We start from the raw sequence: 26,856 nt of genomic DNA, 5'->3' as shown, positions 1-26,856 counted from the left end.
AGACATTGGGAAGAATCTTCTAACAGTCAGAGCGGTTCCTCAGTGGAACAGGCTTCCTCGGGAGGTGGTGAGCTCTCCTTCCCTGGAGGTTTTTAAAGAGAGGTTAGATGGCCATCTGTCAGCAATGCTGATTCTATGACCTTAGGCAGATGATGAGAGGAAGGGCATCTTGGCCAACTTCTGGGCATGGAGTAGGGGTCACTGGGTGTGTGTGTGGGAGGTAGTTGTGAATGTCCTGCATTGTGCAGGGGGTTGGACTAGATGACTCTGGTGGCCCCTTCCAACTCTGTGATTCTATGATCCCAAAGTCAGTTGCGACTTGACAGCACTCTTCACCGTGACCATCCTTCATAAACTGCTGTTAGTCTGTTCCATACCAATGAATGTTCTGATTTTTTCCAGTCCTTCTAAGAGCTCCTAAGCAAGCTGAGATGCCCACCGATACTCAAACGACAAATCAGTTAGCGTCACTTTCTATTTCAACGGAAGATAAGGCTCAAAGGCATTGCGTTGTCCAAAAACCCAAAGGTCCCTTTCAGCCTCTCCACTTGTCAACGTATATATTTGTTTGCATATATTTAATAATTACAGGTGCTTTTGTTACCAATACTAACTTTTGTTTCTGGACTAAGCTAAATATCTTCTGGGCAGCAGTTCATAAAAGGAGACACGGCTTCGCCTGATAAAATGCAGGCACTCTTCCACCGAGCTCGGGAGTGGAAATGTCTAGCACTTTAAAGCTGTTCTCATCGCTGGCTTTATGCTCAGCCATCACATGATGCTCCTCTTGCTATTTCGATAGTCATAATCTTTTGCCTCGTCGAAAGGATTTGGTAAACTTAGACCTCTTTATGTTGGCGATTAAAATGAGGGCCAGAAGAGACAGCCGTGGCCAAATCCTTGTGAAAATTCACATAACCGTCTGCCAAGCCTAGGGAGGAGATAGAACCATTTTTTTAAAAAAAAATCCATTTCATTGAGCCAGTTGGTGCAATTGTTCGTAAATTCAATCTCCTTGTTCACGGTTTTAGGATTTATTTTATATTACAAAGAAGCTTTGGACATAAGTTCAGGCAGTAGATGTTGCTGATTGTGTAGTAAATTTTGTTAGTCTTTAAGGTGCTACTGGACTCTTGCTCTTTTCTACTGCTAGTGACAGACTAACATGGCTACCCTTCATTGATTGTGTACGACTGTCTCTCTGAGAGCCAGCATGGTGTAGTGGTTAAAAGTGGTGGTTTGGAGCGGTGGACTCTAATCTGGAGAACTGGGTTTGATCCCCCACTCCTCCACATGAGCGGCGGAGGCTAATCTGGTGAACTGGATTTGTTTCCCCACTCCTACACACAATGCCAGCTGGGTGGGCTAGTCTCAGCTCTCTCAGCCCCACCTACCTCACAGGGGGTCTGTTGTGGGGAGGGGAAGGGAAGGTGCTTGTAAGCTGGTTTGATTCTTCCTTAAGTGGTAGAGAAAGTCACCCTATGAAAACCAACTCTTCTTCTCCATTTGATTGTGTCAGTCTGTCTCGCTTTATTATCATGGTTGTGGCTAGGGTCACCTGGGACGGACCCTGCATGCGCCTCTGCGCAGGTTCTCGGAGGCTTGTGAAACCTTCCCTTAATCCTGCTCTCTTCGTCGCAGCAACATATGGTTCAGGTGACGACCTCAGTAGCACTAATACTCGCCGATTGGATCAAGAAAGACAGATGACAGTGTAAATGCGCTGAAAGGCTTGCGGTCTGGCCCTGTTCATTCAGACTAGAAATCCCGTGAGTGGTTTTATCAGCCTGTTTCAGTTTTGGATAAAACCGCTCACCACCTTTTTTTAAAAACAAAAATTAATTTGTGTGTGTTAAGTGCCATCAAGTCGCTTTCGACTCATGGCGACCCTATGAATCAATGTCCTCCAAAACATCCTCTCTTTAACAGCCTTGCTCAGGTCTTGCAAATTGATGTGATGGTTTGAGTCTGCCTTAAGTGGTTGAGAAAGTCGGCATATGAAAACCAACTCTTCTTCTTCTTCTTCCTCTTTTCCTGCTGCCTTCAACTTTTCTAGCATGGTTGTCTTTTCCAGTGACTCTTGTCTTCGCATAATGTGACCAAAGTACGACAGCCTCAGTTTAGTCATTTTATCTTCTAGGGTCAGTTCAGGCTTGAGTTGATTTATTTGGGGGTTTTTTTTTGGCAGTCCACGATATCCATAACACTCTCCTCCAACACCACATTTTAAAGGAATCTACTTTCTTCCTATCAGCTTTCTTCATTGTCCACTTTTCACACCCATACATAGCAATAGGGAACACGATGGCATGAATTAACTTGATCTTGGTTGCCAGAGACACATCTTTACACTTAATAATCTATTTTTAATTTACTTTGGTAAATTTACTTTAGTAAATTTTAATTTATTTTATTAAAAAACCCAAATAAGATACAACACAAGAGTCTAGAACAGAAATTTCTATATACATCAACAACAAAATATACCAGCATAAACTAACCGCACATTCTAGGCACAAAAACAAACAAACATTCAATTTTTCAAACTTTTCAGACTTTTGGCCATGTAAAAGACTCAGACGAATACCCTCTGACAGCTTTTCCAGCCACTACTTCTTCTTTGGGATTATATTTTTCTTCCAATTTTGGGCAAGTATTCACCTTGCCGGCGTTACTGCATTAAGCACAAATTCATGGACTTCTTTCGGAAGGGAATCCACGCAATTCAACCAGAAAACCTCAGGGGACAGCGGCGACTCTTTCTTGAAACCTTGTGAGATCACCATAGCAATTGAAAGCGCTCGCCAGCCTGTACTCCTGGGCCAGGTACTGTATTCGGATCAAAAGACGGGGGCTTGAACTCTCTTGTGCTATTAGGACGGGCAGGAAGGACCTGCCCATTGGACGACAGTTAATGCCTTATTAGAGAAGGGATTATCCCCCCAGGCTTTAAAAGAAGCTGTGGTAAGACCATTATCGAAGAGACCTTCGACAGAGCCTGTTGATCTAAATAACTGTTGAGGAGTCTCAAAATAGGAGCCCTGTGGCGCAGAGTGGTAAGCTGCGGCACTGCAGTCAAAGCTCTGCTCACGACCTGAGTTGTGGGGAGGGGCTGTGGCTCAGTGGTAGAGCATCTGCTTGGCATGCAGAAGGTCCCAGGTTCAATCCCCAGTATCTCCAGTTAAAGGGTTTGGGCAGGTAGGTGATGTGAAATACCCCTGGCTGAGACCCTGGTGAGCCGCTGCCAGTCTGAGTAGACAATACTGACTTTGATGGACCAAGGGTCTGATTCAGTATAAGGCAGCTTCATGTGTTCATGTGATCCCGACAGAAGTCGGTTTCAGGTAGCCAGCTCTATGTTGACTCAGCCTTCCACCCTTCCAAGGTTGGTGAAATGAGTACCCAGCTTGCTGGGGGTAAAGGGAAGATGACTGGGGAAGGCACTGGCAAACCACGCCGTAAACAGAGTCTGTCTAGTAAACGTCGTGATGTGACATCACCCCATGGGTCAGTAATGACCCAGTGCTTGCACAGGGGGGCTTCCTTTATCTTTACCTTTAGTCTCAAAATTAACATTCTTGGGTGACATTTCTAAGCATGCAGCAGTGGCCCAGTTGAAGACGATTTCTGGACGAGGGTCTGAGGCAGAGGTGTTTCACATCACCTACTTGCTTAGTCCCTTTAACTGGAGATACCGGGGACTGAACCTGGGACCTTCTGCACGCCAAACAGATGCTCTACCACTGAGCCACAGCCCCTCCCCTAATGTAATGTATTCTGAAGTAGGACTGTCCAGAAGCTTTATTTGATGCAGCATTGAAGCTGGTTACAAGGACCACCTTATACCAATCTTGAATAAACTTCATTGGCTACCTGTTGGCCATCGTGTGTGTGTGTAGAGTGCTGTCAAGTTCCCATCAGCGTATGGCAACCCAGTAGGGTTTTCAAGGCAAGGGACTAACAGAGGTGGGTTTTGCCATTGCCTTCCTCTGCATAGTGACCCTGGTATTCCTTGGTGGTCTCCCATCCAACTATTAACCAGGACCGACCCTGCTTAGCTTCTCAGATCAGGCTAGACGAGATCAGGCTAGCCTGGGCCACCACGGTCAAGGCACCTGTTGGCCCTTAAGCCCAGTTTAAGATGGCTGGTTATTTTATCTTTAAAGCCCTGAACCGTCTGGGACTGAGAAACGTAAAGATCTTCATTTGGTTCTGCCTGATAAGAAAGCCCTTCTGGACAGGCCTTTCTCTGTGCTTCCCCACTTCCGTAATTAAGCAGGTGGTCACAATGCATAGGGTCTTTTTTTGTGGGATTGCCCCCTGATGGAACTCCCACTCTGGCATCCAGTCTGGCTAGTTTTAGATACCAGGCCAAAATATATATATATTGTATATGTATATGTATATGGCCATTGGTTAAGGGTTTTTGTTGTTGTTGGTCTAATCCCATTATATATTATAACACGGCTCTACCATGTTTCTGGTTTGTCTAATATTTTATGTATTTTTTGGTGGGGGAGGGAGAGTTATAAGCCAGCATGGCATAGCGGTTAAGAGCGGCAGACTCTAATCTGGATAACCGGGTTGGTTTCCCCACTCCTCCACATGAAGCCTGCTGGGTGACCTTGGGCTAGTCACAGTTCTCTCCGAACTCCTACCTCACAAGGTGTCTGTTCTGGGGAGAGGAAAGGAAGGTGATTGTCAGCCAGTGTGAGTCTCCTTAAAAGTAAAGAAAATCAGGGTATAAAAACCAGCTTTCCCCCCCTCAATGTAGACGGCTGCCAGCGTGGCGCAGTGGTGAAGAGTGGTGGACTGTAACCTGGAGAGCCGGGTTTGATTCCACATCCTCCACATAAAGTCGGCTGTGTGACCTTGGGCCAGTCGCAGTTCTCTCCGAACTCTCTCAGCCCCACCTACCTCACAGGGTGTCTGTTGTGGGGAGAGAAAGGGAAGGGGATTGATTGTAAGATGCTTTGAGACCCCTTAAAGGTAGAGAAAAAGCAGGGTATAAAAACCAACTCAACTTCTTCGAATATAAAAGATCTCTAACATGCTAAAATTTTACTTCTAGAAATCCAGTGGAACAACCTTTTGCTCTCTGCAAAACTTGGACTGAATCCTGAAGGATGAAATGAAAAGACTTCAGGGCATGGAACATAAATTCTTGATTCAAGCTCCTCCCTGTTATTAATCCAAACCTTCAGGCCAGAGTCTCCTCTTCCTGTCTCTTGAAGTGCCTAGCAACAACCGCGCAAGCATAACAAGAGGGTTTTAAAAGTATGCCACCGCTTTGGTTCCCATTGCTCCATTAAGTGATATGATAACCATCTTCAAGTACGTGAAGGGCTGTCATATAGAGGAGGGTGCCGAGTTGTTTTCTGTTGCCCCAGAAGGTCAGACCAGAACCAATGGGCTGAAATTAAATCAAAAGAGTTTCCATCTAGACATTAATTCACAGTGGGTAGCCATGTTAGTCTGTCTGCAGTAATAGAAAAGAGCAAGAGTCCAGTAGCTCCTTAAAGACTAACAAAAATATTTTCTGGCAGGGTATGAGCTTTCGTGAGCCACAGCTCACTTCTTCAGATACCAAGATATCTGAAAAAGTGAGCTGTGGCTCATGAAAGATCATACCCTGCCAGAAAATATTTTTGTTAGTCTTTAAGGTGCTACTGGACTCTTGCTCTTTTCTATTACATCTAGACATTAGGAAGAATCTTCTAACAGTCAGAGCGGTTCCTCAGTGGAACAGGCTTCCCCAGGAGGTGGTCAGCTCTTCTTCTCTGGAGGTTTTTAAGTAGAGGCTAGATGGCCATCTGTCAGCAATGCTGATTCTATGACCTTATGCAGATCATGAGAGGGAGGGCATCTTGGCCATCTTCTGGGCATGGAGTAGGGGTCACTGTGGGTATACGCGGGAATTAGTTGTGAATTTCCTGCATTGTGCAGGGGGTTGGACTAGATTACCTTGGTGGTCCCTTCCAACTCTATAATTCTATTATTCTATCCTATGATTCTAAGTCTTCCTTTTCTGGTTTTCTGGATTTTATGGCTTCAAAGTTGTAAATTGCCTCATCAGTGGGATAGAAAACATTCTCCATGTTCTTAAAGGGAGGGGCAATGTTTGTCATCTTCCAGTTCCTTGGAGATCCACTCTGTTGTTAGATGCAAGGACGTTCCTGGCACTATCCAGGGGCGTGGGCCATAAATTTGTTCTGTTCCCCAGCTCAAAAATGACAATTGAGTCCATAGTTTCAGACATTAGGCAAGGGGGAATAACCATGAGTAGGGTTTCCAGCTCCCCGTTTGGAAATGCCTGGAGATTTGGGATGGAGCCTGAGGAGGGTGGAGTTTGAGGAGGGGCTTCAATGGGGTATATTGCTATAAACTCCACTTTCCAATGCAGTCATTTTCTCCAGGTGGAACTGATCTTTGTCGCCTGTAGATCAGTTGTAATAGCGAGAGATCTCCAGCCACCACCTGGAGGCTGGCAACCCTAGCCATAAGGCCTTGGTGTTAAAAGGATTGCCAAGAAGAATCCTTTCTTGGAGAAGAATCCTACTGGACTCCTTAGGAGCAACTCTTGTGTGCCTACAATGAGCGCCTCTTGTTTTAATTATTTAACTGATTAACGATTGGAACTGAGAGCCAGTGTGGTGTAGTGGTTAAGAGCGGTGGTTTGGAGCGGTGGACTCTGATCTGGAGAACTGGATTTGGTTCCCCACTCCTCCACATGAGCAGCGGAGGCTAATCTGGGGAACCATAAGAGGACACGTTGATGGCTTCATTGTCTTGGAAGCAGAGGAAGGTGGCTAGTCATCTGCTGGACCCATCTTCCTCCAGAGAATTCCCTGAATGCCAGTTGTGGGTTTGTTTTTAATGACTGGTTTTGTGCCATCAGATTACTGTGCCTTTGAAGAATATATCTATATATCTCTATCTCTAATGCTAATTGTGCATCTTTCATTTCTATAAGGGTTTGGAGACAGTCAAATCCCAGGGCATTGTTCAGTTCCACGGAGAATGGGTTATTGGAATTCGCTGTAATATTACTACCCCCCAGGGTACTGTATGCAAGGACTGCATTGGTACAAAAAGAACTTCAGCCATTTTGTCTGTGAAGAAGAAGAGTTGGTTTTTATATGTCGACTTTCTCTACCACTTAAGAAAGAATCAAACCACCTTACAGTCACCTTCCCTTCCCCTCCCCACAACAGACACCTTGTGAGGTAGGTGGGGCTGAGAGAGCTCTAAGTAGGGTTGCCAACCTCCAGGTAGTACCTGGAATCTCCGGCTATTACAACTGATCTCCAGCCTGGAGAAAATGGCCGCTTTGGCAATTGAACTCTATGGCAATTGGACTCTATCCCCAAACCCCGCCCTCCTCAGGCTTTGCCCCAAAAACCTCCCGCAGTTAATTAAGAGAGGACCTGGCAACCCTAGCTCTAAGAGAACTGTGACTGGCCCAAGGTCACCCAGCTGGCTTCATGTGGAGGAGTGGGGAATCAAACCCGGTTCTCCAGATTAGAGACCACCGCTCCAAACCACCACTCTTAACCACTACGCCACACTGGTGCATGTAAAATGTACAGCATATGGTGGTAGGGTACAGTGCTGTCAAGTTGCAGCTGATTTACGGTGACCCCGTAGGGTTTTCAAGGCAAGAGGCTATCAGAGGTGGTTTGCCATTGCCTGCCTCTACGTTGTAATCCTGGACTCTTTGGTGGTCTCCCTTCCAAAGACTAACCAGGGCCCACCCTGCTTAGCTTCTGAGACATAGTGAGGTCAGGCTAGCCTGGGCCATCCAGGTCAAGGCGAAAGAAGAAGTTTATACAAGATTAAAAAAGGGTTCTGGATGCAAATGGCCGCCGCCGGAGGCAGATCCGCACAGGTAGAGAGGAAAGCCAATAGCTGGGGAGAAGAGGGATAATTTAAAAAAATACATTGGGAAAGAGAGCTGGGAGAGAATAAAACCAACACTGTAGTGGCAATTCCCACTGAAATGATGCTATTTTTTAAACTCTTTATTTTAAGTTTATTTTGTAATAACAACACCACCAACAAAGTAAAAGTACAACAGTAGGATAGACATCGTGCAGTCGAGATATGTTTCAGCACTCGATTCCAATATATGTTCCAATATTATCCATCAGTACTTTTTACAGAAATTGTACCATTTGTAGTATTCACTTAGCAGAACTTAATAAATGCAAATCATACGATAGTTTCATGGGCAGAAATGATGCTATTTTAACCTGCACAGATCTCCCGTTGCCAACCAGAAGCCCTGCTGGGAAGAGCCCCACGTGGTCGCACCCATTTTCTAAAAACACTTTCTGGGTGACAGGCAAGGTGTCAGCAGGCACCACGCTGGGTCAGTGGGTGTGACCACGTGGGTCTCTGCCCAGCTGGGCTTCTGGTTGGCAACGGGAGATCTGCGCAGGTTAAAATAACATCGTTTCAGTAGGAATTGCCCCCACAGTGCCCAAGTGGCAGTAGTTTCCCCACCTGTCTGGTGCAGGTAACACTGTCCTTGACCCTTCTTCACAGCTCTCTAGAGTGCCAAAAATCTCTTGCATTTGAATGAATTTAGAAGGAACGGGAGAAGTTTTCTTGAAGACTTCAAAAGGGAGATCAAGGAGGACGCTGACAAACGATGAGTCTCCTACTTGGAAAGCCGGGATTCTTCCGGCATACATATCGGGCGTACACACCTGGTCTCATCTTCATCCCTTCCGTTGCCACACTTTATATGCTCGGTACATTATCAGGTGGGTGTCTGCGAGAATATAAACAACGCGGCCCCGCTTCCAGGAAACATTTTCCGAATGCGCAGCATGTATGCGTTGGTGGGGTCACATAGTAAACACTTGCAAATTCAGGAGCTGTTTTTAACAACTAAAGCGCAAAGCCTGCACTTTGCTTCCATTAGTGTCTTTACCTTAACTTTGTCCAATTAATGAGTGGCTTTTCATTGCCCCTTTTGGACAAGAATTTATTTGCGGCTTAACGTTCAGGTTTCTTGCACAACTCTTACCTGACTGTCTGCATATAGTCATTTGACAAATATCCCACTATTGCCAAAGAAAAGGAGAGGAAGGAACGGAGAATAGTTTCATTGATAGGTGTGATGGACGAACTTGCTGTGATTTGAATAAATTCCAATGTTATGTTTCTGAAGTGGGCAGTAAGCAAAGAGTATCTTCTGAGTCCACCAATGTTGTTAAGTGATATGCTACATCCTCAGTCCTGAACTGTCTTTGTTTTTAAGGAGCAGAAATGCAAGAGGCAAAAAAAATTGGCAAACATGACTCTCGTAGAGTTTACCTGTACATTAAATCAACTTGCTTTCTGAAAAAACCCTAATTTTGCAAATTATGTTTTGCCAGCATGGCTAACTATCGATGAGTGTTACAGATAATCGGTTCAGCTGTCAGACTGAACGATTTTTTTAATGGTTCTTGGATTTCTTTTCAAGGAGCTGAACAGTGCGATTATATTTGGGAACAGCTAACTATTGTATAATGAACATTCTGAGGTAGATTCATTTCTGCTTCTTAACTGAAAACATCTACTGAGTAATTCTGCAAAATACATATTTGTCCACTACAAAGAAAACTGCTTAAAAAACACAAAAGATGAAAATAAACCTAGTATTTGATTTAAAAAAAATTGGTGTCATCTAATTAATATTCCAGTGCTATAGTGATGAAGCAAAGAAAGCCTACGAGACATTGCTTAAACCTGAGATATGTTTAATAGTCCTATAAGTAACATATGAAATTGGCAGTCTCAAAAGTTATTTCATTTGGGTTTTAGAGGAAATGAGGAGTGAAAAGGCCAAGGGAGTTCTACTTTTAGAAATGGCACATCTGAAAATTATTGTCACCCATCATGGTAAGCATAGTATCTCATGTTATATATTTTGGTCGGTATACACTTTTCGTTATATTTCGATTGCCACTTCACATAGAGTGCAAAACCATATCAAAGATGAGGTTTCGATGATAATCTTGGACTTCTTTCAACTTGCATTTCTCTGTGCAGCAAATGGTTTCCAAGTGCCTGGGATGGAGATGCATTTTGCCACTTGCGTGTGGCGCCACTGTTGAAATGCAAACCACCAGCTACCATTCCCACACCACTTTTTGGTGTGAAATTTCCCCCAAACAGCATGGGACTTGAGGTTCAGAGGGTAAGGGGCAGGTTTTGCTGCTGTAATAATTTTTTGGGCAAATGCATTTGAAAACGTCGGGGGAATGAATCGGCCTTTCAAAATCTGGGAATCCTATGTTTCAGAAACCTCATCTGAGCCTGTGTCTATCTGAGGAATTAGACCTTCTCGGGATTCCTAAGCAAAGGTGACTTTAGCAGAGATCGACAGCGAGAGGGAGGGCCTCATTTTATTCAGAGTGCAGAAGTGTGAAATGACCGTGTTCCAGAAGAGACAAGAGAGGTGATTTTTCACTTCAGCCAGCAATGCAAATGGCTACAGAATGAGAAAGTGAGGGGAAGGGGGGTGGGGAGAGAAGCAGCAAGATAGGGGGGGAAGGGGGCAGATCTGTATGGAAAATGTCACACTGGCCACGCTAAGACGACCAAATTGCACCTTTTGGGACTGACTTTGCGGCCCTGTGAAAACAACTCTAATTTTTCCTAGCTGGTAACATTTTGGACTTTTTTTTTTTTTTTTTTGCAAACCAGGAAAATGGTGGGCGCTCTCCTTTGTCTTTCCCCCAGCAAAGGCCGCCTCTCATTCGGAGGAAACAAAACTTGTACATCTCCGTGGAGGCGGCAAGAGCTGAAGGTCAAAGTTCAAAGGCAGGTTGCCGCATCGCTGACTCTCGAGCCGAAATCTTCTCCATGTGACCAGAGATGCTGTTCTGTCACAAAGGGGGGAAAGGAACCCGAGGTTGCAATGGGGGTATGGGGGGGGGGGAGAGCGAGACCTTGGTAGCACGAGAGATGACATTAACCAAATGTGTGGCCATGGAGATGTGAGGGTGGGTTCTTGTTACACTTTTTCTTTGTAATGTGGAGGATGGGGTTTATGCTCCCAGATGTTGAGACAGGTCTCCCGCCGTTATCTTTCCAAAGGAAGAGGCAATGAGCTTTATCTCAGCTTCTTCCTTCTTTCCAGTTTACCTTCCCAACACAAGGAGGACTTTCTACGCCGCTGACTCTGCTTGGCGGATTGCCACAAAATGTTTAGCGCTTTCCCCGTCAATATGATGGTATTTCCAACAGTCCAAATTTTCTCTTTGATAAAACAGCACGGGCTGGAAGGGGAAAGAAATTCTACCCGGCGGCGATTCTGTAAACGGTTGGAGAAAGCATTTGCACCTCGGCCCGCGGTAACGTCTGACAGTTTGCATGCAGTTTTCACACGTTCCCGACCTTTCTGCTTAGTAGTTAACATTTACTGTATTTTTTTTTTAATTGGAGGATTGAAATATAAGGCAATTTCAAGAAACAGTACAGAACTCAGTTATTAAAGTTTAACTGGAACCTCCACATTCCAGCTTAGTTGTGCTCAGGCAGGGGAGAAAGGTTTAAAATCTAAACTTGGAAAAAGTTATTGGGATGAAAGGGTCTTGACTATATTCTCTCTTACATGTATACACCACACAGTCTGGGAATCAGGCTGCCTGTCATTTTAACTGACAATTGGCTTTTGAAATTGAAATCTGTGTCAAAAGCATTTTTTTTCTGTATCAAGAGTAGCGTTGTTGGGTTGTTGTTGTTGTTGTTGTTTTTAATTCAATGTCCTAAAGACTTATAAAGATGCTGAGACCAGATTGGGTTTTTCTCAAAGCAGGCTCGTTTTTTAAGGTAATAGGATATTTTCAATTGTAAAGAGAAGGGGGAAAAACTTCCATGATTGTATATTCCCCCCCCCTTTAATGTATAGGGGCACGGAGTTTACTATGATGCAAAGCAAAGTATTCTGTTACAAAGGCAGGAGAGGATGGAACAGAAGGTTAAAGGGTATTTTGGAAACAAACAGCTGGACTAGTTTATTTAAACAGATACAAGAATTGGGAGCTGACCTCACGTTGACTTCTGGGGGGGAGGAGCAAGAATGTCATTTTATTACTTTGCCCAGAAGGAAAATGTTCTTTCCTCTGAAATCAGCCTGAAGCCACCCAACCACATGGCTTCCCCCCCCCCCCCGCGCCCCCCAAGATTAGCTACTAAACACAAAGACATATGAGAATACTTAAGGAAAAGATAACTATTAAGTGTTTGCATGCAATGTGTTTGAAGGCGCTCAAGGCACATGCGTAAGAGTGTGTTTTGGGTTAGATCTTGTATGATAATTCTGAGTAAATACTGTTCCGAAGAGTTTATTGTGAAACGTGCGGAGAGAATGCAGACCTAAAGGGTATTTTCTATGGAACAGCCGGGGGCTTGAAGCCGCCAGTAAAACAGAACATTTAACGAAGGGATGGAGTGAGGGGAAGCTTATTTTAAATGTTTTAGGTTTTCCTGATACAACAATCTGGGTTGGGTTTAGAAGGAACTCATCGGTGAATTTTTCTAAAAAGCTCAGATTGTGGATAAATATTCCTCAGGTTTGGGCAGTTGTCCCCAGTCAACCCCTCTGAATTTATTTATTTATTAATTTCATTGAAGGAAATCTGAAATTTTGCATGAGTATGTGGTTTCCGCATTGCATTACTGAAATGGGCCACACATATATTTTAAGAACTGTTTCTTAGTTTTAATATACAGTCTTGCTCCATGGCGTTTTTTTTGGAATTATCTCTTTGGAGGGATCCACAGGGAAAGCATTACCATTGGAAACCCATGCGTGAAGTACAGTTTTTCACTTGTATTACTCTATGGGACTCATTCCAAGTATACTCTGTTCGACGCAAGGTCCAAGAATCTTAGAGTTGCCAGCCCTGGGGTGGGAAATTCCTGGACATTTTTTTGGGGTGGAGACTGGGGAAGGAGAGGTTTGGGGAGGAGAGGGACTTTAGTGGGGTGTAAAGCCATAGAGTCCACCTTCCAAAGCGGCCATTTTCTCCAGGGGAACTGGTCTCTGTCATCTGGACACCAGTTGTAATTCCAGGAGAGCTCCAGCCACCACCTGGAGACTGGCAACCTACGGGATGTTGGGGGTTCCCCAGGCAAGGCATCTTTTGGGGGGGACCTCACAGCCAGTAAGCAGCACAGTATGCAGCCCACCACCCCCCTCCCACCACCCCTAGAAGTCTCACACAGTGTGAATTCCTCAATAGCTTCAAGAGAAGTAAGCTGACTTGACATGCCCCATCCGCTCTTCGATCCTGTGCGTGTTGCCTCTTTAGGATAAGACAACCACACCCCATTCTCTTCAACAAGTGGTCCGTATTAGCAGAGAAAGGCTTCAAAGTGAAATCTGTTTCGGGAGGATGGCAAGATTCCATTCCAGTAGCATCTTAGAGACCATCAAGATTTTCGGGGCATAAGCTTTCAAAGACAAGAGTCACTGGAAAAGACAATCATGCTACAAAAGTTGAAGGCAGCAGAAAAAGAGGAAGACCCAACAAGAGATGGATTGACTCTATCAAGGAAGCCACGGCCCTCAATTTGCAAGATCTGAGCAAGGCTGTGAAGGATAGGACGTTTTGGAGGACATTGATTCATAGGGTCACCATGAGTCAAAAGCGACTTGACGGCACTTCACACACACAAGCTTTCGGGAGCCAGAGACGTATCTGACCAAGGAAGCTTTGGCTCTTGAAAACTCATACCCTGGAATTTGTGTTGGTGCTACTGGACTCGAATCCAGAGTGAAACCTCTCACCTTTTGAGGGGGAAGAAGTCCTCTTGACCAAGACACACCACCCCCTTCTTTTCTCCCTCCACCTGACAGGGGATTGGCGCTCTCACATGTTTGTCACGTGCTTCTGATGACTTGTCAAGAGGAGGAGAGAAAGGAGCATCCAGTCTTCTTCCCGATGTTTTCTTCCCCGCCCACCCCAACTAAAAGGTTTTTGGTTCTGCCCAAGCCAAAGGGGTGTGGGCAGATTTTTTCAGACAGCCACATCTGGGTATGGATGTCTGGCAGGTTGGAAGTGCCCAAGAAACTAACAATTCGTGTTCATTCGTGGGTTAATGCTCTATTTGACAATAGCAGTAACCAAAATAACGTTCAAACTCTTAGTGTCAGAGTAAAAATAACCTTTTCCCTCTTTGCTCTGGAGCATTTGAAAGTTTTCTTCTGCCTCTCATTGAGGGGTAGCCACTCCCAGCTCCCTATTTAGCTGCCACGTCCCCATTCTGCCCTCTGATTGGCCAGTCAAAGCCTCTAGTACAGTGGTTCCCAAACATTTTGGGCCACCGCCCCCTTGGTTCCACAAACCCAACCCCAGCGCCCCCTACCCTATCTTATAAAAAGCATTATTCAAAATAGGGGTTTGCATGACTCACTAAAGAAGATAATATCAATAAAATTTCAAAACAGTAACAATTAATTGCACATCTATTCAAAATCAAATTAAAAACTTTTGGTTGAAATTTATTCCACAAAACTGATGAACTTGATCCAGTGGTACCAGCTCTTCAATCTGGAAAAAAAATTCTGATAGTTTCCATCAAATTTGCCAGCATGGTAAAATAGCGTGATCTATTGTAAATTAGGGAACAACACAGTTGAAGGGGCCCACCTCTAGTGCCCCCCTGCTGCCCTCTTGGCACTTAGTGCCCCCCTAGGTAATCCCACCGCCCCCAGGGGGTGGTACTGCTCACTTTGGGAACCACTGCTCTAGTATCCCCCCTGACCAACCACATTTCTCCCCTGACCAACTGCAGTCCTGTCATTGGCTGTGTGACCTTGGTCTGGTCCCATACTTTCAGCCCAGCCTACCTCGCAGGGTCATTGTGTGGATAGAGGAATGGAGGACAATGTAAGCTGCTTTGGGACCCCACTGGGGAGAAAAGCAGGGGTATAAAATTACTTTATTGATAACCCACCTTTTCTCCCCAATGGGGATCCAAAGCAGCTCACATGGTTCTCTTCATCATTTTATTCCCACAACAACCCCATGAGGTAGGTTAGGGTGAGAGTGTCTGACTGGCCCGAGGTCACCCAATGGGCTTCCCTGGCAGAAGTGGGATTCGAACCTGGGTCTCCCAGATCCTAGTTCGACCCTCTAACCCAGCATTTCTCAACCTTTTAACCCTTGTGGAACTCTTGAAATAATATTCATGTCTCAGGGAACCCCTACATATGATTACATATGATTTACATATGATTAGCCTATTCATCACTATTTCTCACAGAACCCCTAGTGATTTCTCACGGAACCCTAGCGTTCCGAAGAACCCTGATTGAGAAACGCTGCTCTAACCACTATGCTATTACAGTTTTTGCCAGCTCCTGCATAGGAGGATTCTCTCCAAAGACTGTCGTCCTCCAAGCACAGTGAGATTAGCGCACATGCAAACTAATACCTATACCAGAGGGTCTCCTCAGTAGCGGACTTTACCACTTACAGAACTAATTAACGCATAAAAATCTGTTTCTTTGCATGGGTTTCTCTAACTGGATGAAGCCGCCTACCTCACAAGTGTAAATGTAATATACCGACACAAATACAATATTTCATTGGGCTTTCAGGGTGGTTGTTGTTGTTGTTTTATAAAAGCTTATTTCTTTGTCGTTTTCCTTTGAAAGCGTGTATGAAAATCACTTTCTGGCAATGCAAGCCATTTTCTAATTGGTCATGGTGTAAGATAACTAATAGGCAGGAAGGTAGAATTTTTAATTGCCTATTTTACATGGTGTTTTATAATGAGAGATGAGAATTGCTATAACCTTTTGCTCACAAGTCTGATATGTGTGTTTAGTACAACATAATTACAAAGATGATTTTAACATCAGAGTTTACACTTTCAAAATTGGAGGCAAGAGTAACAGTGAATGAAGATTGAATGAAAATCTGTAAATAGTATTTACACTTTGGGTAATGCATAACAAAAAAAGAAGTTATTCTCATTACGCTTTCTTTTAAAATTACTGAAATGATAGTCCTTGGATAAGAGATCACCAGGGAAGTCCAGGGTTGCTCTGCAGAGGCAGGCAATGGCAAACCACCTCTAAACATCTCTTGCCTTGAAAAACCCATGAGAGGTTGTCATGAGTCAGTTGCGACTTGATGGCACACAATTATTAGCCCTAACTTCGACAACCCAGGCTAGTCCGATCTCATCAGCTCTCAGAAGCTAAGCAGGGTCAGCCCTGGTTACCACTTGGATGGGAGACCACCAGGGAAGTCCAGGGTTGGTCTGCAGAGACAGGCAATGGCAAACCACCTCTTCCCTGACCTAGATAGCCCAGGCTAGTTCAATCTCCTCAGTTCTCGGAAGCTAAGCAGGGTCGGTCCTAGTTAGTACTTGGATGGGAGACCACCAAGGAAGTCCAGGGTCACTATGCAGAGGTAGGCAATGGAAAACCACCTCTGCCCTGACCTGGATGGCCCAGGCTAGCCCAATCTCCTTAGATTTCGGAAGCTAAGCAGGGTTGGCCCTGGTTAGTCCTTGGATGGGAGACCACGCAGGAAACCCAGGGTTCGCTACGCAGAGCCAGGCAGTGGCAAACCACCTCTGCTCCTCTCATGCCTTGAAAACCATGCAGGGTTGCCATAAGTCGGCTGAGACTTGACAGCACTTTACATGCACGCAGATGCCCACATTTCTTATTTACCCACCCACAATTTTTAGAGAAGGGGCAGGCAAATCCCCTGCAGAGGAGTCCCCACCCTAGACCGTTTTGCTTGACCGATGGTGCTGATTCTCCACCCGAGCAATCAAAGGGAGCAGTCCTCGGGATGCCGGCCGTACTGCTGGGGATGGCAGCATTGGGTTCTAGCTCCCAGAAACTCAGAGCCTCTCACCCCATTCGAGGAGAGCCGCCAAAGCGATAGAGGCCCCTTCAACAGAACTTTCTCCTTGCCAGACTATTTCTGCTGGTTAGAAATTCATAAGTTCAGACGAGCTTTCTCATTGGCGGGATGTAATGCCCTAGACACAGCCGAGACATAAGGCGTTGCGATAAAATTATTGCAGAAGAACGACCATGCCCATTTTGTCCGGATCATATACACTCCCTAGCCCACATTGTTTTAGCATGTCCACAAAATAATATTGCATGAAATAAATATATCACTCCCTGGATAAAACAGCTAAAGACACTTTCTGAGAAGCGGATACTGCATTACCTGCTATCAAGTAGATCGGTCAATTGCTTGAGAGATGTGGCAACTTTTCTCTTTATAGTGTCACAGAAAAATTAAATTTCATTTCCCCTTTTTAAAGTGTGAAATGGTTGATGAATAGCCGATGGCTGTTAAATCTAGGGAAAGGAAAGTGGTGGAAGTTGCCACCAGAGCTCAGCTTGCAACCAGAGTGTCTAGCTGAGCTCAGAGCTAATCTCTCTTCCCTCTTCAGTCGCCGGTGCGCCATCCTCTTCATAAAAAGAGGGGTCCCCAACCTTTTTGAGCCTGCGGGGACATTTGGAGTTGTGACATGGCACAGTGAGCTCAGCAACAAAATGGCTGTCATAGCAGGCAGAGCCAGCCTCAAAACGATTGCCACAGCTTAAGTTCAGTGACACTGAAGATCCTTGTGCTGTGATGGCAGCTGCTGCCAAAGCAACATTTTAAAAAATTTGCATAGCCAATCAAATTTCCAGTAGTCTATCAGAAGCCTTGCTAGGCAAAAGCCCTACCTGGCTTCCTAAAAACACTTGGCAGGCACCAGAAAAGGCATAGGTAGGTACCATGGCACCCATGGGCACCACATTGGGGACTCCTGCCCTAGCACTTGAAAGACCCAGCCATGGAACTCAATAGGTGACTTTGGGCCAATCACGTGGTCTCAGTCTAACCTACCTCAAGTTTGTGTGTGTTACGTGGAGGAGGGGAGATCCATTATGTCACCTGGAGCTCCTTTGAGGGAGGGTGGGAGAGAATCATGATAGTCCATGCATGTTTTTCGATGCATGGGCCAAAAAGTTTACTTACCCCTATTTACAGCATTTATTGTGCTGGAAGAATATGGAACCATTAGCTTTCCTTTCTTCCACACAGGCATTGGTAATATTTAACAATAATTGCGGTGGTGGAACAAATATATAACTACTATATTTGCAAATCAGCACGTAATGGAGGGAAATCCGGCAAATTCCTTGAGAATAACAACTTTTGTTAATGCTAAATAACTTTAGTTAGAAATGTATACTTGATTGCCAGGAAATTACTTGTACCATGGTGGTGGAAAGTACAATCAAGTCACAGCCAACTTATGGAGACCTCATAAATCATGAAATCACACAAGGTTGGAAGAGCCCACAAGGGCCATCCAGTCCAATGCCCTGCCATGCTGGATCCCACAATCCAAGTGCTCCCGACAGATGGCCATCCAACCTCTGCTTAAAGACCTCCTCATAGAGTCTTCAAAACCAGAAAGGCAGTTTTCCATTGCTTAGCAAGCAACCCTGGACTTCCTTGGTGTCCTCCCATCCAAATACTGACCAGGGATGACCCTGATTAGCTTCAGAGACCTGGTGGGATTGGGCCAGCCTGGGCCATCCCAGGACAAGGAAAGAGACAAACAGAGGTGATTTGCAATGGCCTCTCTCTCCATAGCAACCCTGGTCTTTCTTGGTGGTCTCCCATCCAAGGACTAACCGGGGTCGACCCTGCTTAGTTTCCAGGGTTCTGACAAGATTGGACCAGCCTGGGCCATCCAGATCAGAGCAAAACTGCTTGTATCCAAGGGACTGATTGTTTGAGACCCAGTTGTCAGAATAATATTCTTGATGGATTTGTGGAAGAGGTTGCATTTGAATGTGTCAATATACCAAGCCTACCCCTATTGAGGGGAGGAAGGGGTATTATTTCCCTTGAGCTAAATGTAGTCAAGAGACCCAACCTGAACCATTGTTCTTTTGATTAGACTTGGAACAAGCAACAGCAAAATATACATTTTTGGGGTCATGCCATTTTGAATGGGTAGATGTTGTTTTGTCCCATTGCTTTGGGAAGGGGAACCTGTTGGGATAGAACACAGTCTACCACTAAACCCGCTCTGCCACACACTGAACGTTTTGGCTGAAAGATTGAAGGAGAGCTACGCTGGATGGTGTTCTTAGCAAACAAAGTAGAGCATGACATTTCAGCATTACTGCTTTTGCTTCTAGGTTCTTTCCCTTTGTTTAAGATCTGCCATTTACACCACCTTATTAACTATCTTCGCTTTGCATCTTAATCAACTATCGTCTCCAGTACAACAATTCCGGAGCTAATTAAGTCAAGTGAAAATGTTCACGATTGTTAAGCTCGGGTGACAAATGTTTTAACTCTCGCCGCCTCGTCGGAATCAGATTTCGTTCCCCTTATCGGTAATATCGTAATTACAATTTAACAAGATGTTTACTGTAAATGTTCAGAACCCAGCAGCAGAAAAACGAAACAAGAGGTTCCATTACTGGATAGCAGTGACCTCTCCTTGACTTTGCATAAAGATCAAGGAAAGGGGAGGAGGATGTACCACAAAAATCTACCAGGAATGCTTTGCTCTGAAGTCCCTACTGGACTGAGCCGGGCGGCGATAAAACTCCAGACGTGTTCTCATTTGATGGTGAGCTGCCATCACAGTTCATTATCTTAACGGTAGGCATTAAAATAGAATTATGTTTGCGAGAGGCAGGGAAGGTTTTGATAAAAAAAATGGGGAAGGGGAAAAAATTAAGAGGACTTATCCAGCAATATCACTAATAGGGTGTGGAAGGCAAGGAGAACAGATGCCTTTATGGGCAGGATATCTCTTTCCCAACATCCCCCCCCCCCCAGCCTCATGCCGTTATTGCTTCCCCGAAAACTCTGCTAATTCCCTTATAAAAGATGAAATGGAAGTGTCCAGCTATGGTAAAAGCCGGCCGACATAAATCAGACCCGAAACCCTAGGCTTGTATTTGCAAAAGGTCATTAGAGGTTACAGGTTTTGCCTCACTTGAATCTGCTTGCGCGGACAAGACTCTACAAGACCAGTGGTTCTCTTTTTGACTAACGCGCTCACTCCCTCTTTCTCTCCTTTCTTTTTTTCCCCCCTCCAGGTTTATTAATGCTAGAAGAAGAATAGTTCAACCCATGATAGACCAGTCCAATCGAGCAGGCAAGTTCTCACTAACTGTAGTCATGATCACAAATGCAAAAAAAAAAAAAAAACCAAAACCAAACCCATCCACAAGCCATTCACCAGGAGGTCCGTTACCTGGTAAATAAGTTAAAAGGGAACGCCGGGACTGGTTTAAACAAAGCCAGGTCTTGTCTTTGTTACCGCTGTTAAGTAAACTTTTAACACATTTGAAAAAAAAATACATCTGTTTGAGCAGAGGTTAATTGATATAGGTAAGTTAACGTGATGGGCATATTGGCACACAGTTTAGCCTTCATGTTGCAAGCGGATTATTCGTGTTTGGGTTTCCCTCCCCAGCTCTTTCTGCTCATACTACCACTCCCTGGTGCATGGCTTGGTGTGGAATTGCTGTAAACTTTATTACCTGTCAAAAGGGCAAAGGGGTCACAATCGCTTGTGGGACTCAGTAGAGTTCAAAGACATTCAATGAGGTGGAGCTTTATGTTCTTTAATAACCCAAGGCAGCTTTCTTCTGAAGCCAGCTTTTAATGTTCTGTTAAAATCCAGAATAGGAGTAATGGTGAAAATACTCGACAGTGCCTATTTTACCTTTATCTGTCTCTTGTTAACACTCCCCCCCTCCACATTTGGGTATCTCACATTGTTTAAAGAAATAACGACTCTTGAGTTCCCATTCTTTGAGATTTTGGGCTTGCATCTAGATTCTGAAAATCAAAGTATTTAAATTATTGTTTCTGGGTGTTTTCAGTTTGTTGGCAAAGGGGGTGGGGCGTATTATTCATTTTTCTTGTTTAATGCCAAGACTAATTTCCAAGATGGTGGCTCTGAGATGCTATCAATTGGCAAGGCTACTGGTCACTGGTAGTGGTAGCGAAGGAGACGCCGCTTCAGTAGGAACGCATTGTAACTACAGTATAGCGCCTCCTGTAGGAATAGTCGAATTGGTCGATTTCCCCCTATTTTTTCTGAGGGTAGCCATGTTGGTGTGCAGTAGAACAGCTAGATTCGAGTCCAGTAGAGGCTTAGAGACCAAAAGTTTTGGGGTATGAGCTTTCGGGAGACAAAGGTCCCTTCGTCAGATACATATCTGACTCTCGAAAGCTCATTCCCCGAAAATCTTGTTGGTCTCTAAGGTGCTACTGGACTCGAATCTAGCTGATTCCCCCCCCCCCCATTGTATCAGATGTATTTGGCATACATTTCGAAGCCTGATCCCTTAATATTAACCATCCGCTTCTGGGTTTCAATGCACTCTCCAAATCCAAGAGGTCTGCCCACTCGTCTGAACAAAAGACCTCCCAGGTGTGCAGGGTCCTCGTTCCATTTGGTGAGGATCAGTCTACTTGGGCAAAGGAAAATGGAAATGGGGAAAGAGTTTCAGGCAGCTCCACTCTGGTGCTGGAACAGCTCCCTAATATTGTATCAACAGCAGACCTTTTCTAGACTTCTTGGCTCTAGCAGGACCAGCTCCATGTTTTAAGTCAATTATGTAGATATACTGTCTAACCTTGGAAATTTCGCACACAAACAGACATGGAAAATGCAAGTGAGGTGGCAGGATCTAGACTCCTGTAGGCAGATGACCGCAGGAAGCAAGTGGATTCCTTACTTCCTTACGCCAGGGGCCCCCAGGGTAGTGCCCGCCAGTTCCTTTCTTGATGCCCACCAAGTGTTTCTAGAAAGTGGGTGGGGCCAGATGGGGCTTTTGCCCAGCACGGGGATTTGAGTGGCTATGCAGATTTCTTTTTAATGTTGCTTTGGCAGCAGCTGCCACCACAGCACAAGGATCTTCACTGTGTGACTGAAGTGAAGCTGCGGCAGCCATTTTGTGGCTGGCTCCACCTCCTAGGGTACCCATTTTGGGGCAGCCATTTTGTGGATGTGCCCGCCCTTCTGAATGCCAGATGTGCTCACAGGCTCAAAAAGGTTGGGGGGCCCTGGTCTTTGCTGCCACCAGAGCCACACGAGGGAAGTAGGGTCACTCCATGCAATAGAATGAGAGCAAAGGTCTGCTTAGTAAGGGCTGCCTGTGTGCTATCGTGTGGTATATGGTCTTCCTTCACAGTCCGGGATCAGGCTAACGGCAGACACATGGTATCTATCACTGTTTGCCGTAAGGCCCCGAGATGCCGTTATGACCCAAAAAATTAAGATAGCCAACATGGAGTCCTGTAGTACTCAAACCCCAAGCATGTCTCGAAATGCACTGCTTCATTTTTCTTCCAAGACAACTGGTCAGTTTTTTTGCTGATAAAGCGATATTAAGCCGTTTCCTGCACCTTTTTAGTCAGCCAAGGAACACCTTATAACGCAGACGGACAGCCAATGGGAGGTTTTGTGATGGATGGTCAGCAGCACATGGGGATCCGAGCGCCCGGTAAGTGCCGCGACGCAATGCGCTTTCCTCCCAAGTTGTAATGTCAGTCATGCCGCACTCGACCACAGGTGAACTCCGCCTCGCCTCCTGCTCTACCTCACTCGCTCGCTTTTCCCCTTGCTCTCCGCCTGTCTTCTTGACGCCGCCTTTAAAAAAAAAATAAAAAAACCCCGGACAAGACAGGGCTCTTTTCTCGTCTCTCTCTGAACATTCCTCCGACCCCCCTCTGGGATCTGTTTTTTTTTAAAGGGTCTTTTGGCACTATCTGTTGACTTTGCTCATTCTCTGGCATCTTCTTGGATTTTTTTTCTCTCCCTTCTAGGACCTATGAGTGGAATGACCATGAATATGGGCATGGAGGGTCAGTGGCACTACATGTAACCATCTAGTTAACCAATCGCAAAGCCAGGGGGAAGTAAGTACATCCGGGGTCTTTATCTTCACTTTGCTCTAGCGGTGGGCGTTTTCCTTACGTTCTCCTTGCCCATATCTTCATGCTTGTTCATGTGTCTTTCCGTGGAATCCTTGGCCTCTGCATTCTCTTTCCTCTCTCTCTCTCTCTCTCTCTCTCCCCTCCGTCTCGATCGAGCTTTCCCGGGCTTAGAAAAGCACTGTATGTGATGTACATTTATCCCTGTGTGTTCCGATTATTCAGTACTGACCACATGACAAAACAAGAAACAGCCAAGAGGAGAGCGGGGCGGAGTTGTCATAGTAACAGACTGATTTGCAAAATGTAAGCAGTCTGCAGCCGTGCACGGAGAGGAAAGAGCACGTCCCCGAAGTGTCATAAATCTGTCTAACCACAGTTGATGCATGAGTTACATTTCTGCACTAACCTGCAAGACACCAAAAAAAAAAAAAAAAACCCAACACAGACTTCTTTCTTGTTGTTTTTCTTTCTTTTTTTTAATTAAAAGCTTTGCTTAGGATAGGAAGGTCGTCGGATTTTTTTTTTAAGTTCCTTATATATATTTTTAAAGTTTATTTCCCTCTTTGTCCCTCCGTCATAATGGGATTACGCAGGGCAAAGGGAAAAAAAGGAGAATACAAAATAGAGGTGCGCACAGCAGGCTGCGGAGCTTAGCCCGGGCTAATTGACTATATCCAAATTAAGTATGCCATCACTTGCAGTGTGACAAATGGATTTGACTTATTCAGTATACAAAAATAGAGATCATTAATGCAGACTTCGGTAGCAGGCCGAGAGAAATAAGCTCACAAACCCTGTCCCAGTTTCTTGCTCTTGTATGGTTTTTTTTTGGGGGGGGGGGCTATACGCACACACACAAACACATTATACAAGACCTTGGTTGGGGCATGGGGGGAGGATAAATAAAAGTTAGACCATGTGGAAACAGGAGTGCATTTTTAAAATACTTCCTTCATTGTTTCTGAAGCTTGGTTTCTGAACTTAAAGCCAGCGGTTTCTATTTTTTTCGCTTTTGAGCCTTTTCGTGGCACACCGCCCCCCCTCCCGGATTACATTAACATACCATTTGGTGGTCAAAGCCTTGGTCTTTCACAGTTATGTCTCCTCTGCAGCGTGTCTCAAAAATAAGGGTCCTTTTTTAATCTATTAGTTGTGAAAACATTTCATCTCAGCTTGGGGAACGCAACCGGCTTTATTACCTCATCACAGACTTTTTTTTTTTTTTTGTTCCCCAGCTCAGTTAATTTAAATATTGTTTCTTAACTTTCTAGGTCAATTAAATTTTAAATGATGTATTTTATGCTTCGTGACCAATTAAATTAATAGGTTATTACACACAAAAAATCATCCTTTTTTTTCATTAAACAGCTGTGAGTACAGTATATTTTATAACCAATTTTCATTAAGTTCAAAAATGTTCCTTTAGGCTAGATTAAGCAGCTCTCCGTTGCTCCAGTCTGGAGACCTGATTCCAAGGTGTTCGCAGCATTTGCGGCGCATTATTACTTAGAAGTAAAGCCAATTGAACCTGCTTAGCGATAGCGTTATGCCTTTCACCCTGGATGATTAAAGAGCTTATAGCTCTCAGAAACAATACACCTGTCAGTTTCCATCAACTACAGCAATCCATGCAGAAGGCAGAGCTTCACGTAAAGAGGGGAGGTTTATTGTCCCAGGCCCAATTTTTTCTTATTGTTCTCAAAAAAATCACTGAAAGGTTGACTGAATTCTGTATCTCTCTCTCCGCTTCTCTCTCTCACTCCCCCCACCCCCACAGACATGAATGATCACAGGGAAGGAATTAATTGATAACTGTTATTGATTTTTATGTGTTTAAAAAAAATAACAGGTTTGATTTATCCATCATCCTTTGTAATCTTATCAATTTCAGCGTTGTATGAGGCCTTTCTTGAATAATGCATACACCTTGCTTGGCCCCTACCCATCTTACAAAACATGGCTTATTTTTTACACCCCTCCCCCTTTTAGATTCACAACTGTCATTTTTGCTGTCTAAGTGGAGTAAACTGTTGTTGTGAAGAACACGGTTTTTGAACCATGGTTCCTTTTCCAAACCTTTTACTAAACCAAGCCCTTTAGTAAACACATTGAACCTATGCTGATGTCCCATCCGTCAGCCCCCGCATGAGAACAGGCATGAGGGCGCTGGCCCCGCTTCCACGTGATTGCCAAGGGATCCACACAGGGCGGGAGCGCCCATGCACCCCCTCAACAACAATCCATGCTGATCACAGGGAGGGGGCATACAAGAGCACGAACACCATGCACCCGCCCTGGGCAACCACTCGGCGATTGCAAGGAGCAGGGCCTGCACATGAGTGACGCCGCTCCCTTCCCGTGCGATGAATGAGCATCTGCATAGGGCTATTGTAGTTCTCTCGTGCAAACCCGTTCAGTTCTATCTGCGCCTGGCACACTAGAAAAACATGTTTCTTAAAAAAGGGGGGGCTGGAGCGCTCTAAGGGACTGAACCAAGGATACTGGAGGCAATCAATGTCAAGCATCCTCTGAGGTCCACATACCCATCAGCTGTTTTCAGTATAATGAAAGCCGCTAGAAGCAAATCCCTGTGTTGTTCTTTCAGGGGACACTGGGGGACATCTCTTCTGTCTGTGCAGTATGTCACGCAGAATGCCGTTGATGACCGCAATAAAAAACAATATGATATTCCTACACAATATCTGTGCTCTACACTTGAATTGTGTGTCCTGCTTTCCAAATGTTGTGGTGGTGAATAAGTAACTTACACATTTATTTTCTTTGTTGCAAACTGTAAACGAACGTTTGTGTCGGTGCATACCGAACATTGTCCGAGTATTCCCAAGGACCTCATGTGCTAAAACATCATTCCTGTGCGGAACTCCTGGAAGGGAAAGATTTAAAACTTGAGAAAGCCGTGTTGCCTTTTACGTCAATCAGGTTCAATGCTGACGAATATTTCTTTCTCTCTTTCTTTTTCTGTCTCTGTCTTTCTGCAGGACTGCAAAGTATGCCCGGGGATTACATGTCTCGGGGTGGTCCAATGGGCATGAATATGGGACAGCCAAGTTATACGCCACCCCAGATGCCCCCACATCCGGCTCAGCTGCGCCACGGCCCCCCAATGCATTCCTACATTCCTGGACACCCACACCACCCCGCAATGATGATGCATGGAGGGCCACCCCACCCTGGAATGCCGATGTCAGCAACTAGCCCCACCATGCTCAACACAGGAGACCCAGCAATGAGTGGACAAGTCATGGACATTCATGCTCAGTAGCTTACGGGAATATACTTTTTACCTTCAACGACGGCAGAGTTGAATGTCGTCGCTTGGCAGTGACTTGACGGAGTTCCGATCTTGGCATCTAGTTTGGACCAAGGGACTATCCTCATTCGTCTTTTACAGGGACCCTGGAAAGCAGGATGAAACACACCGCAACCGGTTCAACGTCTGGGGGACATGCAGAAATAACTATATAAGGCAACAGAGTGGAATATTGTAAAATGCTATTATTCTATTAACCATATTACGTTGTTTCTTATAGATTTTTTAAGAAAAAAATGTGAATTTTTTTCCACACTATGTGTGTTGTTTCCATAGCTCTTCAATTCCTCCAGAAGCCTCCTTACATTTTAAAAAAGAGAGAGAAAGCCTTACAGTTATCCTGCAAATGACAAAAACAATTTATTTGCAGATTTTTAGAGCATTAAAAAAAATCTATGTCAGGCAGAAGAACATTTCTTCTTTCCTAGGATTTCAGCCATGCACTCTGTATTTCTCTCTTTTCTTCTTCTCCTTCTTCTCCGCCCTCCCCCTTTTTTCTAGCCTGGGGCGTGAATTTGCATGTCTAATTCATTTACTCACCATATTTGAATTGGCCTGAACAGATGT

General features: G+C 44.8%; 1 protein-coding gene across 4 annotated transcripts in view; it reads left to right on the top strand.

The window, feature by feature from the left end:
• Positions 1-26,615, top strand: part of MEIS1 (Meis homeobox 1) — a 209,284-nt gene extending 182,669 nt beyond the window's left edge. The window contains exons 10-13 of one of the 4 annotated variants that reach the window (XM_056856048.1): positions 20,105-20,163; positions 22,436-22,525; positions 22,848-22,940; positions 25,958-26,097. In XM_056856048.1, the coding sequence (XP_056712026.1) occupies positions 20,105-20,163; positions 22,436-22,525; positions 22,848-22,906 (208 nt within the window). In that variant the 3' untranslated portion in view covers positions 22,907-22,940; positions 25,958-26,097. Of the gene's footprint in view, positions 1-20,104; positions 20,168-22,435; positions 22,526-22,847; positions 22,941-25,957 lie in introns of all 4 variants that reach the window. The other 3 variants (XM_056856049.1, XM_056856045.1, XM_056856046.1) reach the window with 3 other exon arrangements.
• Positions 26,616-26,856: the final 241 nt, after the last annotated feature.

This window comes from Euleptes europaea, chromosome 10 (assembly GCF_029931775.1).
Source record: "Euleptes europaea isolate rEulEur1 chromosome 10, rEulEur1.hap1, whole genome shotgun sequence".
NCBI classification, from domain to species: Eukaryota; Metazoa; Chordata; class Lepidosauria; order Squamata; family Sphaerodactylidae; genus Euleptes; species Euleptes europaea.
The sequence above is the reverse complement of the archived record's forward strand: the minus strand, read 5'-3'. Positions and strand labels throughout refer to the sequence as shown.